General features: G+C 42.5%; 1 protein-coding gene across 1 annotated transcript in view; it reads right to left on the reverse strand.

Annotated features, from left to right (window-relative positions):
* Nucleotides 1-1,311: 1,311 nt before the first annotated feature.
* Mdfic2 (MyoD family inhibitor domain containing 2) overlaps nt 1,312-14,335 on the reverse strand; it is a 102,514-nt gene continuing 89,490 nt past the window's right edge. Inside the window, exons 3-4 of the mRNA XM_017593088.3 lie at nt 13,591-13,812; nt 1,312-4,009 (exon numbers count right to left, since the gene is read on the reverse strand). Coding sequence (XP_017448577.2) covers nt 3,750-4,009; nt 13,591-13,812 — 482 coding nt within the window. The 3' untranslated portion in view covers nt 1,312-3,749. The remainder of the gene's footprint in view (nt 4,010-13,590; nt 13,813-14,335) is intronic.

Below are 14,335 nucleotides of genomic sequence, written 5' to 3' on the forward strand. Positions count from 1 at the left end.
CATTTTTGTGTACTTTGTAATTGCTAGGATTGCCTCCAATTCTTAACCCCCTTTATCTTCTGTCTACACCACCTGAAGCTGTAAGTCCAAATGCCAGACCATTGTTCAGATCTATTCTTCACAAAGTACCCAACAAATCCTTACATCAAATGTGCTTGTTTTTCTGGTGGCCAATAGTTCATACAGTCTGAGGAAACATACAGTTGAGTGGTGAACCTTAGAAGATTCCCTTAAGTGCTGTCCTTGGGATCTTGAGTGACCCCCAATTAAGTGCTATCCTTGGGGATGTGCACCCTAGAGCTTCAGCTATGAATCCCTTTGTCCCTATTGTGGCTGCCTTTAGGAAGTGGTATCAAGTGAAATTCTTCCTGGTCTTTGAGGCACACTCTTAAAAGATATCGTAGGACCCATGGTTCCCCTTTGATTCAATTCCAGGTCATGCTCTGAACAGATTTGTGCTGTGGTGAAGAACCCTGAACCCCCTAGCAACAAAACTACTCAACTATGGAGCAGAGCCTGCAAACCTGTGAACCATAATAAGCCTTTCTTATGCTAATAAATCAGTTGTCTTGTGCTTCACAGGGAAAGAAGCTGTCACAGGACACATTATTCTCCGTCCACAAAGTATGGAGGAAGACATAACCCACTTGAGTGATGAAATCTCTTCTTCAAACACCTTCTACCTGTGTGTTTACTCTTGAAAGCAAATCTGAGTGATTTCCTTTAGGCTTTCTATCGTTAAAGTTTTCCTGCCTGGATATGTTTTTCTGATCATCTTGGAAAAAAAATCCCTAAAGTGCCTTTCACTCTATTAACTTTGATTGTCCAGCATTGAAAATTAATTTTGTAGGCCTCTCAGCTCATGTAGTGGGACAGTTTCATTAGCAGGTTAAATGTGACTTCTTCATTGCTTTCCATATTTTGGTGGCTTTTAATAGAGCAATGGTTTTATAAAAATTCATGGGGCAAAGCAAAGACAATATAACTATGTGGTTATGGGCCTGGGTGGGGGCATCACTTTTCTTCATCTTTGAAAAGCCTGCGTATTCACTAATCTCTTTGATTTTGGGCTTCTTTACACCAGAATGCTCCATTCCCTAAGAAGACGTACCTTGAAGTACATCATTATCTCAATTTGTAATCACAGGCCTTCATCATTGCTGTAGAATACCCAGGCCTTCTCAGATCCTGATGTTTGTGTTTAATCAATACCTATGTTCAGCTTTGATCTGACTTACCGCTGCAATTGTGTTTTCCCAGCTCTACGTGTTTTATTGTGTAGGAATTCAATTGAAAACACCATTCATGTTTGCAAAGAGGACACTATTTTATTATTGGCTAGAAAGAAAAGAAATTTCACACTTTGTATAACCAGCCCTCTCTGGTAGAGCATGATGAATTCTCAGAGTGAGAAACAAATTAACGAGCTGTGGAAAGCAAGGCCATGGGAGACTTTTCGAGGGTCCGGAAATGCTGTCAAATAAGAGCTACTGATTTTTATGTCTCTAAACAACAAGCATCGGATTCATATTTGAAGTGTATAATCTTTACATAAATTGAAGGCATATTGTTGAGAAATATTGGTGATAAAACATGAATGGAACAGATAGAACGATGAGACCAGGCATCTAAGTACTGTTGGGATGGGATTCCAGAGACCTCTATGGGTCTTTCTTCAGTGGCTAGGATATGAGTCAAGATATGGGTGCTCAGAGAGGAGCTGGGGTGGTGGGGTGAGTTGGAAGTATAAGGGCTACAAGGTTGCCACAATGAGTCATCAGGGTGGTAGTGTTTTTGGGTTCGTGATGTCAACAAGCAAAGAATTATTGGGTAAGAAAGCAGTTAGACCCTGAGTCAGGATCTCATCATGTAGCCATGTATTCTTAGGGCTTCCCTGGTGTGTTTATGATGGTAATAACACATCTACCATAGCTCATGTTGGCCTCTAACTTGCTATGTATCTGATGAGACCTTGAACTGCTGATACTGCTGATAGGATTTCCCATGTCTTGTGACTAGAGATGGGTACCACTGTTCCCTTCCCCATTATTTTTTTAATGGTCTGTGAGTTCTGTGCATAGAGACTAGAGTTGTGCCTTTGAGCTTATGAAAAGGTAGAAAGAGAGAAATGTTTTAGGTTGAGGATGGCATATACGCTCTGTTGTCTGCAGATAACACAAAGGTCACACGAGAAGAAGGCTGGCACTAACCGTGATATAACCTGCTTCCAGGAGCAAGTTAAGAGAGGCTAAGTATAGTCTCGAGGCAACTCAGCAGTAGTTTTTAAGATCAATTCTGCTCAATGTTGGAAATTTTATTACAGATTAAAAAAAGTTTTGCTAGTTTACTATACAAACATTGCTTTTCTCTAACATCACCCCGAAGCAGGAGAATACAACAATTCAAAAAACCAAACAATTATTTTGGGGACTGCCATGTTGGTTCTTCTTTCAGCCCACGTAAGCATCTCCTAGCCCTACTTTCAGCTGCCTGCTCTATGTGGTTGGTATTTGTGCTTTGTAGTTTATGTGAAACACATTATGTTCCATACACAGGAATACATACATGCATGCCTATATAAAGCATTTTCCTCGATGCTTCACACCTATCGAATGTAGAGATTCCCAACTTACACCAAGCTTGATGCTCCTTTCCTGCTAGGTGTGTGTTTTGATTTGCTTGATATAAAGGTAACTTTGTAGCATACACCATGCCTTTTGCAGCAGTGTAAGGGGGAAGACATTTTCAGGGCGTTCATCAGTCACTTTATTAGCGGAAAAATAAAATGATGAATTATAGTTTCCAAAGCACACAGGCCATATTGGGAAATGTGTTGAGCAAGTCCCTGAATGTGTATTTATTTCAGGTGCCTGTATATGTAAGAGTTTAGTGAAGTGAACTGACTTCTTTTTAATACCCTGTTGCTTATTGTACCTGACAGAGAGAAGTGAGGCAGGCGAAGATGTGATTATCGTAGATCAAATTCCCGAAACATGCACGTGGCTCCCATTTTTGCCTATTGTAATAAAGAAGCATCTTTATGTAACCAATTAAGAATATACATGACTTTTTAGGATGCAGCAACACACATATAATGAAATGGTCTAGAATTATAGGGCTCTCCTGAAGTTTACCAGATTCAAGATTCATTGGAGAGGTTTCAAAGACATCTGCTTTAATTATAGGAACACGGTTTCTGATTCATTTAATTCCCTCTCCTACCTAAACTGTACATATAAGTGAATTTTAAGAGACTATATAAATAAATTTTTAATTACAAAATGATGTTACGTAATACATTATTAATAATAACCAATAATGCATAATGTTTATGCATGAGTCCATCAGAAAGGGAACTAATGTGTGTTGAGCCTATGAGGAAGCATAATTTGTCCTGAGTTCATGAATGAAGTCACAATGCAGGTTACCAAGTCAAGCACACAGAATGGTTCAGCATGCTATTTAACAGTCAAGAAACAGCTTCTACCTATGGCATGTAAGAGGTATTCAAGATTTGTTCATCACACATCAAGAATTATTTTGCAGCGAGCCATGCGACTGTGAAAGTTGGAACAAATTGACAGTAGTAGCTTTCCCAGGCAGGTGCAGCATAAAAATGGCCTAGAGCCTCCATGAAACATGTATGGTCCTTGCATTTGGGCACACAGAGCTCTTATCTCAGATGCAGTGTAATAGAATTCCCCCACTTGTAGCCAAAAGGACTGGCCAAGTGCTCATTCCCTCTTGTGCTAGCGGTAACAGATTTCTGATATCTCCATGGCCAGCTCCAAGCATTCACTGGTCTCATGGCAAGATTCAAAGAGGCTGCAGTCCACGTCGCAGGTCAAGTTGCAGTCATTGCGTGGATGGTTCTCATCTGAGGCAGAGTAGTACCTGTGTGAGGGACAACACAGGTTGATGCACACCGTCTCACACGTATCGGGGAGCATGAAGAGGCAGTCCAAGAATTGACAGAAGAGACAGGCGAGGATTAGGGAGGCACACTCCTCTGTGTAGAGAGAGAGAAAATCAGTATGTGTGAATCTCTCTCTCTCTCTCTCTCTCTCTCTCTCTGTCTCTCTCTGTCTCTCTCTCTCTCTCTCTCTCACACACACACACACACACACACACACACTGCAAATAACGTTTGAGGAGACAGCATTGCTAGTTGCCCTCACATGACCATTGCAACTGCATGTTACATAGGCACATAAAACCGTTCAGGGGCACCTAGGAACGCTATAAATGATAAGGTATGAGCACTGTAAGTGACAAGAGACACAGTGGACAAGCCGGATGGACAGTTCAGCTGGTGAGGTGGCTACTGCACTAACATGAGGCTCTGAGTGCCATCCCAGCACCTGCTTCCATGGATGTGCACATACATACACCTCTGCGTGCTTGGGCTCACCATACGTTTACTGTGACAGGGCACCGAAACGATAATAAAGATGGAAGAGAATTAGTATTAACACATTTGGGAGTGTCAGTCAAATGCAGACAGATGTGGAGATGTGGTCGGTCACCGAAAAGTCACTGTGTTATTTTTATGTATGTGTGCTTACTGGTACAGGCTCTTACGGAAGCCAGAGGCCGACACTGAAGTGTGTTCCTCAGTCCTTTCTCCACCTCATTTTCTGAGCCAGCAACTCTAACTGAGCCTTGAGATTGCTATTCTGGTGGGCTAGTGAGCCTCTGGGATCCACACTTTTAATACAGTATCCGGCTTGACTTCTTTGGCTTGGGCCCTGGGAACCAAACTGGGTCCTTACACTTGCACAGGAAGTACTTCGACCACTGAGCTGCTGCCTTCCCTGCCATGCAAGGTGGTGTGGATGGCTTGTCTGCCCAGCTTCTCCACTCTCATCCCACTTCTTAGTATTTAAGGAATCATGTTATTAACTTGCAGCACATTCTCTATTCATTCTGTCTAATCAAGTTACTTCAAGAGTGCTGTCATTTTTGCCCTAAACCTCTTGATTTCATTTGCCTGTGAGGTGCTGGGAAGGCACTGGATGACTTACTCGTCTTTGCAGCTCTCTGAATGACAACAGGCCTTTCCTATATGCATTAGATCAGAAGCCATTAGAGCTGGACAAGGAAGATCACAGATGTTCAGTTGCTTGTCACCAGGCTTCAGTACACGTTCAACATGGTCTCCCACGAATCTATCACACCCATATTCAAACCTGATCATAGTTCCAAACTTTACTGAAATGCTGTTTAAAATAACCATAGCTTTTTGGGTTGTGTTTTATGTTTAATTCTTGTCGCCATCTTGCCGTAGCCATGGAAAACCTGGATTTTGTATTCAAGTTACATGGAGAACCTCATCATCTCTTCCCAAAGAGGTTTCAATCCTATCAGTTGCCTTTAAGAAAATTGGGTTAAAAATTTATTGTGCAGACTTGTTAAAAAAAAACCTGGAATGTGTCTCTGAGGTACTGAAGGTAATTGGTAATTCTAGCCAAACAGCTGTGATGGGTTATAGATTATTATATATTTTTGCTCCATAAAGGGAGTTAGTTAGAATGATGTGGCAGTTCTCTTGTTAAAATTATATCTTTTGTGTGTTTTAGAAGTCTCAAAAAGTAGATATTTTTTGTTTTTTGTTTTTTTATTTTTGGTAAAATAAAAGAGCATGTAATAATTTACACAGTCCAATTAATAAGTAACCTGAAGATTTTTGACAGTTAAATGTAAATTCTAGCAGGACTTGGGAGAAATTTCTCCTCCAGATGGATTTACTAGTCTACAAAGTTTGGTTTTCATAAGAAACCATTGTTTTAATCATCATTTTAATATTTCGTGGTTTCCTGACTATAGTATATGACAGCTGCACAGACATACAGAACAGACTTCCCTTAGCAGTAGACAAGCTGAGGCAGGAGGACCAGAAGTTCAAGGCTGGCCTTGAATACAGTCACATGCTTCTAAGCCTGGAGTTTTCTTTTTATGTGGGTGCTGGTAATCCAAACTCAGATCCTCACGCTTGCTTGCCAAGACTTTATAGAGGGACCCAAACACCAAGCACAATTTTATTCTCTAATTGTTCAAAAACTGGGTTATCTTAAAGGAAGGGAAAACTTAGAAGTTAAGGAGCAAATATTTTAAAGAATGCTGCTTTGCCCTGTTCAAAGTTCTAACATGAATTCTGAGTGTAGGTGCATAGCAATCCTCTTCCTTCCTGCTCCTCCAACACTCCGCCTTTCTTTTCAGAAATGTGGTGGTTTCAGCATGCACGAATTCGTGCAGGCACACACACACACACACACACACACACACACACACACACTATGACTTTTATGATGACTTCGATGGCCATGCCCCAGCATTTATAGCACAGGCAGCCCTCTCCTGAATACCTCTGTGGCACGCGTACTCCTTTCTCTGCCAGGCTGGTTATATTTTTATTCCCTTAGCACCAGCTTCCAGCATATGGCCAACTCAGTAATCTCTCCTAAGTAACCACCAGCCACCCACAAAAATTCAGGAGTAAGTTCGTTAATAGTTCAGGGACTCTATTCTGCCCAGGCCTTTCCTGAAGAGTGTGTGTCAAAGGTCGAGGATATGTAGCACACAACTTCATCAGATTTCACGCATGCCAACTCCACCTTTATCAGGTCAAGGTAGAGAAGTTATTCTCAGCAGAAAATACTCCAAGCAAATTCTAGACACACTTCCTCAGACTGGAGCCTCAAGAGACTTACATACGGTTGTGATCTTACAAAAATTACCCCATTGAGTGGTATCCTCTATACATCAAGCTGAAAGTTTGGGTTGGATGTGGGTAGAGCATGAATCATGGTGGCTGTAAGATTTAAAGTTGGTGATTCTTACTAGAGTAGGAAAAGCCTGCTTGTAAAATGGCTTTGTAATTTCAGGAGGGCATATGATCTTTTGGTTCAATTGCATTTGCAGCTGACAAACTCTGGAGGCCTCTGCTTCTGGTGCACACCATAGATTTTATTTACCCAAAGAGTTTGGTCCTAATCCTTTGGCTGAATTGGCATTTGTTTCCTTCCATCTTCTATTTTACACGTGAGAATAGAACTGCCTCCCACACCCCTGTTTCTAACTCTGTCCCGTTTATTTGGTTATAAAAGACAGCGCCTCTTGCCCAAGAAAACCACGGGAACATTAATGAATTGCAAACAGATTTTTCTGAACTTTCAAGTGTGCACTGTACTTTCCTAGAGGGCATATTAAAAAATACTACATCAACAGGTTGAACTCTTTTGCATATGGCCATTTTGTTTGCACAAAAGTAATTTGAGTGGTTCAGACGAAATTTTACAACTGTTTGAAGAGTCCAGGTCTTCCCGTTCTCCAAATTGAGTATAGTTTTTCTTCCCTTGTACCTTTGTGGGCTGTAGTATTTAATAAACATGACATCGAGAGGCATAGCTCGTGATTAATGTCCCCTCTTCTGGCCAGTTGAGAAGAGTAGCATACCATGAATCCAGCTGACCATGGTTAGGTCATGCGCAGTGTCTCCTGAACATACTGCTTACTAATTCCAGGTCCTATTTTGTACCTCCCTCTTCTTTATGGCACACAGCTGCTCCCTCCCAGCTTGCTCCTGTGGATGGCAGCACCTTGATGAAGTCACTTGATCATCACTAGTCATTGTGCCTCTCCTACTCCCTGAATGCAGTTATCAGTCTTACTGCCAGCTTCCTGCCTGGTTCTCTCACGTGTGGCCTTGTCAGTCTGCTTACCGACTGTGCTATCGGCACCGTGTTTGAATCCCAGCATTTGAACGGGGCCTAGCTCGAGACCTTTGCATGTTGTATGCTCTCTCTTGGTGGTAGCTTTACCCAACTCATGCTCAAAACCTTGGATTCTTTGCTTGAAACACCTTCCCTCTAAATGAGCCGCATGCTCAAACACAGACCGCTTGCCATCTCTCACTGGATCAATCAGTGAATGAGACTAAGTTGAAAAGGAACGATGCTGAGAGAGTGTCACCTACCACCCTGAGTAGAGGTAGAGCCCCGATTCTTTCTAGATCCAAGGTCTGTACTTAGAATCCACTGTTCCATGTGCCACCTAAAGCCAATTCACAGCCCTCCGTGGTTCACGTGAGTCGCAGGCAGCTCTTAGCAAGACTGGATTATAGACGTAGTACCCGGACTCAGAGAATTTAAAGCGCCATGATCCAGGAACCTCGGCAAGTGGTGGGGTAGTTGGTACACAAACTCAGGACTTTCTGGATCTTTGAAGTAGACCTGGCTACGCTTTCTCACGCTTTCTGCCAGGCGTGAGCCTTTGGAGAACCAAGTCCTTTTCTTATTCACAAGGCTGGCAAAATAGGTGGTCAGGTCATTTCCATGGCTACTGTCTAGCTTCAACCAATGGGAGGCATCCAAAGAAACCTAGGATGGTGGGGGAGAAGGAAGGAAACCTAGGGCCTTTCTGCTGCCTTATCCAAGCTCTGCATATTGCCATGGGTGTTTGATGTGTCACCCCACCACTGATCTCTCTCGCCCTCTCCCTCTCCCTCTCCCTCTCCCTCTCCCCTCCCCCTCCCCCTCCCCCTCCCCCTCCCCCTCCCCCTCCCCCTCCCCCTCCCCCTCCCTCTCCCTCTCCCTCTCCCTCTCCCTCTCCCTCTCCCTCTCCCTCTCCCTCTCCCTCTCCTCCCCATGGTTCTGAATAAAATCAGAATCAGGTACTGTCTGGTACTGGTTAGTTGCTAGATATCTCTGAGCTCAGTACAGTGCTGGTCTAAGGAGCACAGGGTAGGTAGAGCCTTCTCATGATGTGGATTTCTGGGTCACTCCACTGTTTGCAGCACTGACCTTTTCAACTCACTTAGCACCTTTGCAACAAGTTCCTTGTACAGGAAATCCTCTTTATTGAACCACCTGGCACCCCTGGCATCATCTCTAATTACTGCTGTCAAAACGTCCGCCCTGACTCCTAAACCTGGAATAAAGGCAGTAGGAGATGATCCAAGACCCTCAGGCCAAACTGCCATAGCTGTATTTGGCTGTGAGCAAGAAACCTTGGCAAATCCCTTCTGAGGGTTGTCTCAAGTCCTTTCTATTCCCCTAGGGTACTTTCAAGCTGGAATGTGCTAAGTGATGATACTCTAATAACACAGAAGAATTAAGGCAGCTTCGAGGTGCTAAGCATTCTGCTGGGGATTGGCTAATTAAGAGGGAGAATGTGTCTCATTAGAAAGGCTCATGTTTAATTATAGTGGAAATGATAACGAAGCCAAGACTTTCCGCATGTGTACCTGGGGTCAGGCTCATGGAGTGAGCTTTCTGCCTCACTACATGATTTCCCCACACAGGAAGAATGGAACCAGAGGCCTCTGCTGTTGCCAATTGTAGCTCCTGAGGGTTTTTTTTTTTTTTTTTGAATTTCAGAAACACTCTCTTGCTTCCTTGGCAGTCATTAAACAAAGTGTCACAAGTGTAGTTCTTACAGAGACTGACAGACAAACAAGCTCACCCATTTCTCTTCTACAACAACATAGAAAGAGAATGAGACCAGATGACCCTGGCCCCAAAGAAGTGCCTCGGTGTATCCATATGCTGCCACAGACAGATTCTTAACACAGTAGCACCAACTGACCACTGAAGGGTCTAGGTCCAAAAGCATAAAAACTGGCTTCCCTCCCCCCAGCATTAAGCTCTTCATAAACACATCTGTGATGTAGAATTTGAATAAATAAAGTGTGACTGAACGCCTTCATCCAGCGGGGCTATCATCCCTGATGTTATCAATTTTAACAGCTCCTTAAATATGTCAAGATCTATTTAAGCTCAGACAAGCACAGCTAACATCCACGTCACTCCTTTAGAAGTAGAATGACTAGATTTGGGTGATACTTGGTAAATTTGTGCTTATGTTTTTTTCTGAGCAAATGAACTGAAATAATTATAAAATTGAAACACTTTATAAGGTGACACCACTACACTTAATTGTATGAAATTTACAGGGTAGAAAATGTAGTCATTTTATTCAGCAGCCCATGGTGTAATTAAGACTATTCTTTGAAGGCATCTTGTATTTATGAGTTTCTCCTTCCACCTGGATGAGATGTCTGAAATTCAAAATTATACATCAATTAGGCTTATTTCCAGGATTACTTTCTCAGGAGCCTGTTATCAAAGGTGGTGTGTGCCCCTGGCTTCCTTTTCCGAATGATGTTTTTTGAGAGTAGGGGATTAAGGACCTAGGAGCAGATGCATGCATAGTACCCTGGGTGTGTTTTCCATTCTCTTCTGGAAAGAGACCACACATGGCAAACCATTGCTACGGACAAACTTCTGGAATGGAGACTGAGTTTCAGTAAAGACCCTTTTAAGTCCCCAGCAGAGCATATCCTGTGGACTGTGTTAATGGATGCAAGACATGCTACCATATCTGCCTGTGCAAGCCTTTCCACCCTGTACTAAGTGGGGGTGATACATTATAGACATGAGTACCTAATCATATATTCCCCTGCACTCGGTTAGAGTTTTGAAAATAAATTAACTACAAATGCCACAAAAGAAGGCACCGGCTTCTCTGCTCCCTTTCTGTTTTCCCTGTTCTCCTGATAGACATTTCTGAATTTGTCTCAGAGAGAGCAGTAGCCCCATGTCTCAATTTCTGTACCATTACATGAATTACTATCAAAACTCCCTAAAATGAGGAGAGGCTGACCGAACTGTTTATTTCCTTGCTGGTTGGGATAATGCATGTTCTTTGTTTGGCTTTGGTTCATTTTATTTTATTTAGCATGATTAGTAAGACTTAGTGTGAATCTTTTCATTTTCTGCTTTATCCAGGTACCAAAAGTTCTTTCTTCCCTGAGGAGATGTTTTTCCACACAAAGGGAGCAAGGAAGGGTAGCTTATGACCTACATCTTCAGCTTAAAACCTGAGTCTTCTAGGTCTGACTGGTCTCAGTCACCTCAGGTAATAAACATCTTTATTCACACATCCTTTTGGTTCCCCTTCGCTCCTTTGAGCAGAAGAAATCTTACTTTTTCTCACATGAGGCTTTTAAGAATTAGTCTCTTTTTAAACAGTTTCCCCCTCTTTCCCTGAGAATAGGAGACACGAGATTTTATGCTTCTCTCGGGGTTCCGAACTGGACAGAGGGACGCTCTGCCAGGGACATTGTGTCTGTGTGTGTGTACTAAGACGGTTCCTAATTCTGGGACCATTACTCTGATACTTACAACTCGCAACAGCTACGCCTCCCCGGTAAAACCCTGGAATGCTCTGCTGTCAGAATGATTTGCTTAAAACTACTCCCTTGCTTACTTCAATGTCCGCCCTTCATCTTTGCCGAAGCTAAACTTTAGTATCGTCCTAGACTGATGCACTGGTCGACAGGTCAAAGTTGGCCCAAAGACACAAGGAGATGCCTTGTGTGACAGAAAGTCAATAGAAGGCATTTCTAATATTAAAATTTTTAGAACTTTTATGCAACGTCCTTAGTTTCTACCTATTTTTAGAACACTTCAAGATCGGGCATCTCAGCTGGGTATAATAACACACGTCCTTGATCCCAGCACTTGGTGGACTCCAGAGGCAGGTAGATCTCTGTAATTTTGAAGCCACGCTGGTCTGCATAGTGAGTGGGTTCCAGGTCAACTAGAGTTACATAGAAAGACCCTGATTTTAAAAAAAAGGAAAGGAAGGAAGAAAGAAAGAAAGAAAGAAAAGAAGGAAGGAAGAAAGAAAGGAAGAAAGAAAGGAAGAAAGAAAAGAATAGAAAAATCTGACAAGTCTAAATCCTTTGTTTCTTCTGATTTGAGCTGGGTGAAGGAAGTGATTCTCTTCCTTTCTCTTCCTATCTCTCCCTCTCTCTTCCTGTCTCCCTCTCTACCACCCCCCCCCTCACACACACACACATTCCATGCTCAAGAAATATCTCAGTTGTCATCCTCATGAACACTGCCCACCTCCCTTGAGTCAGGCTCTGCTATGGACTTGGAGCTTACAGAGTAGTCTTGATTGGCTGAAGGTGGGTACGACTACTACTTCTGCCTCGTTAGTGCTGGGATTACAAACTCACCGCTACACTGGCTTCTTCACGTGGGTTCTGGAGGTCTAGCTTTACAACCTTGTGCTTGAGAGGCAAATCTATGGCTAACCCAGCCACCCCTGAGAAGTGATGTTTTAATGATCCTTAGTGGAAGTCTTCCTCAGCTTCCCACAGTCCTCACTATCCCCTCTTTACCCTACTTCATTAGTCACATTCTTTCCTGGCAAGCCTTAACCAACCAAGTCTGTAGTCTCTGCTTTAAGTATCCATATCAGCATTTGCATAAGACAGAACATTTGCAATACATGGTGGAAGACTCTCTTTTTCCTCTCAAAAACTGCAATCATAAGGAAAGTTAAAGTCCAATTTCTATGTGGCAGCTTCTGTATTAGGTGCTTTATGTACACTGCTCCAACTGAGCCCCGCACTGGCCAGTAGTTCGTTACTAACTCTGGCGTCTAACTAAGAGACTAAGATCAGGAGGTTACAGCATAAAGGTCAAACTCTAAACTGCCCTCTTCTATCCAATTAATGAACGTCAGAAGCATGAGGTAAGTTAACGTAGTGACAACAGGACTTTTATTACAAGCTTTCTCTATTTTTTTTTACATTTAACAATGAATTATGACATCAGAGGAGATCATGTCCAGGGTTAATTTCAATGCAACCATAGGCAGATTTGGAATACTACCGAACTTTTGAGTGGCTCATGCGATTGTGAAATTTCTCTGAGTTAAACTTCATTTACCATGGCACAAGATCCATGAGCTTGAACTTCACTGTTTGGCACCAAATTAGTGTGAAACCGGCACGTGGGGTAGATTGGTCTATGGCTGCACTGTATCAGAACACCTAGTATCAGAATTACCTATGAGAGTCAACCCTTGTTCAGAGATTGTTGGTATAAACAGCTGGGTATTTAATGCAATCTCTTTTTTATTTGTGTTTGGGGTGGGGACTTGTATATGTGTGTAGAGGCCAGAGGTCAACCTTGAGAGTCATTCCTCAGGTGGAGCCTACGTTGATTTTTGAGACAATGTGTCTCACTGGCCTGAACCTCACCAAGTGGGCTAGGATGGCTGGCCAGAGAGGCCCAAGGATCTGGATGTCTCCAATCTTCCCAGGGATGGGATTAAGATGGTCTAGAACTGCAAACTTCTTTATGTGGGTTCCGGGTATTGAACTCAGGCCCCCATTCTTACATAGCAAGTACCATCTCTAATAATCGATTACTTTCCCACTCTGTTTAAGCCCCATACGCTTAAAGTAACAGGCAGAATGGTCTCATTTCTGAGAAAAGAAGTTTTTATTTGATTTTACTGGTTTTCCAACCCCATCTGAGAATGCTGTTCTGGTCTGAGCTATTTAAAACGCAAAGCCTCTGATTCCCAGCTCTGAGAGCAAACACTTTGCCAAGCACCTCCTAGCTACAAAGTGACCTTGACACATGTCATTCAGCAGGGTTTCAAATCAAAGTCATCCTCTTTAATATTCATAAAGACTGATATTTTCTTTCTAACGGCATATGTAGTGATTTTACAAGGTCTGGGGTTGGGAGCTTTATTTAGAGACGGGATGTATTCTGAGAAACCTACCGTCAGGGTCTCTCTGATGAACTGAAGTATTAGTTTGGAGGTAGGGAAATTTCGTTTGGCATTCTTCGAGGGAAGAGAGTGAAGTGCTCGATCCTGACAGGTTTTTCTCGTTGGGGGTTTCCTGGGCTGGTCCATCTGTGATATTGAATTCGGATACTGAATTTATACCGATAGCATTAATAGGTTTCTCATCGGCATGCTTTTCATTGGTGAGTTGCGTATCTAGATGAAAAAAGAAAACACACATACACACACCCACTGTGATCTAAGAAAGGACATTTGCAGGAAAATTTACATTTTTACACTTCAAGAGGATAAAGTCCCTCGACTGGGACTGAAACATTACCGAGCAAGGTTATTTTGAGAGAGAATTGAAAAGTGCAATCACAAACTTTTCTTCATACTATAAATTTCATATTAATTTGAAACATATTTTTCTAGGATCCGTTTTTAGGGTGGTGAGTTAGGCAATTCAAAGAATTCATTCACTAGATCAACAAGATGCTGCTTTGTGGTATCAGCCCCGTAGTAGACTATGGACGTGAGAAGCCAGGTGATTCTGATAACTTCCAATGGTCTCAATAAGTTCACTGTTCATCCTGCAGTGTTGTTTTCATTTGCACTAACCTCATTTTCCTTATATGTAGGAGAAAAACAAGCCATGTGCAGATGAACAGTCTACAGACTCGATCTTCCTCTGCTGTCAGGGAAAGCCCGGCAGACATCCTGTCCCACGTTCATACAT

This window comes from Rattus norvegicus, chromosome 4 (genome assembly GCF_036323735.1).
Source record: "Rattus norvegicus strain BN/NHsdMcwi chromosome 4, GRCr8, whole genome shotgun sequence".
Lineage (NCBI taxonomy): Eukaryota > Metazoa > Chordata > Mammalia > Rodentia > Muridae > Rattus > Rattus norvegicus.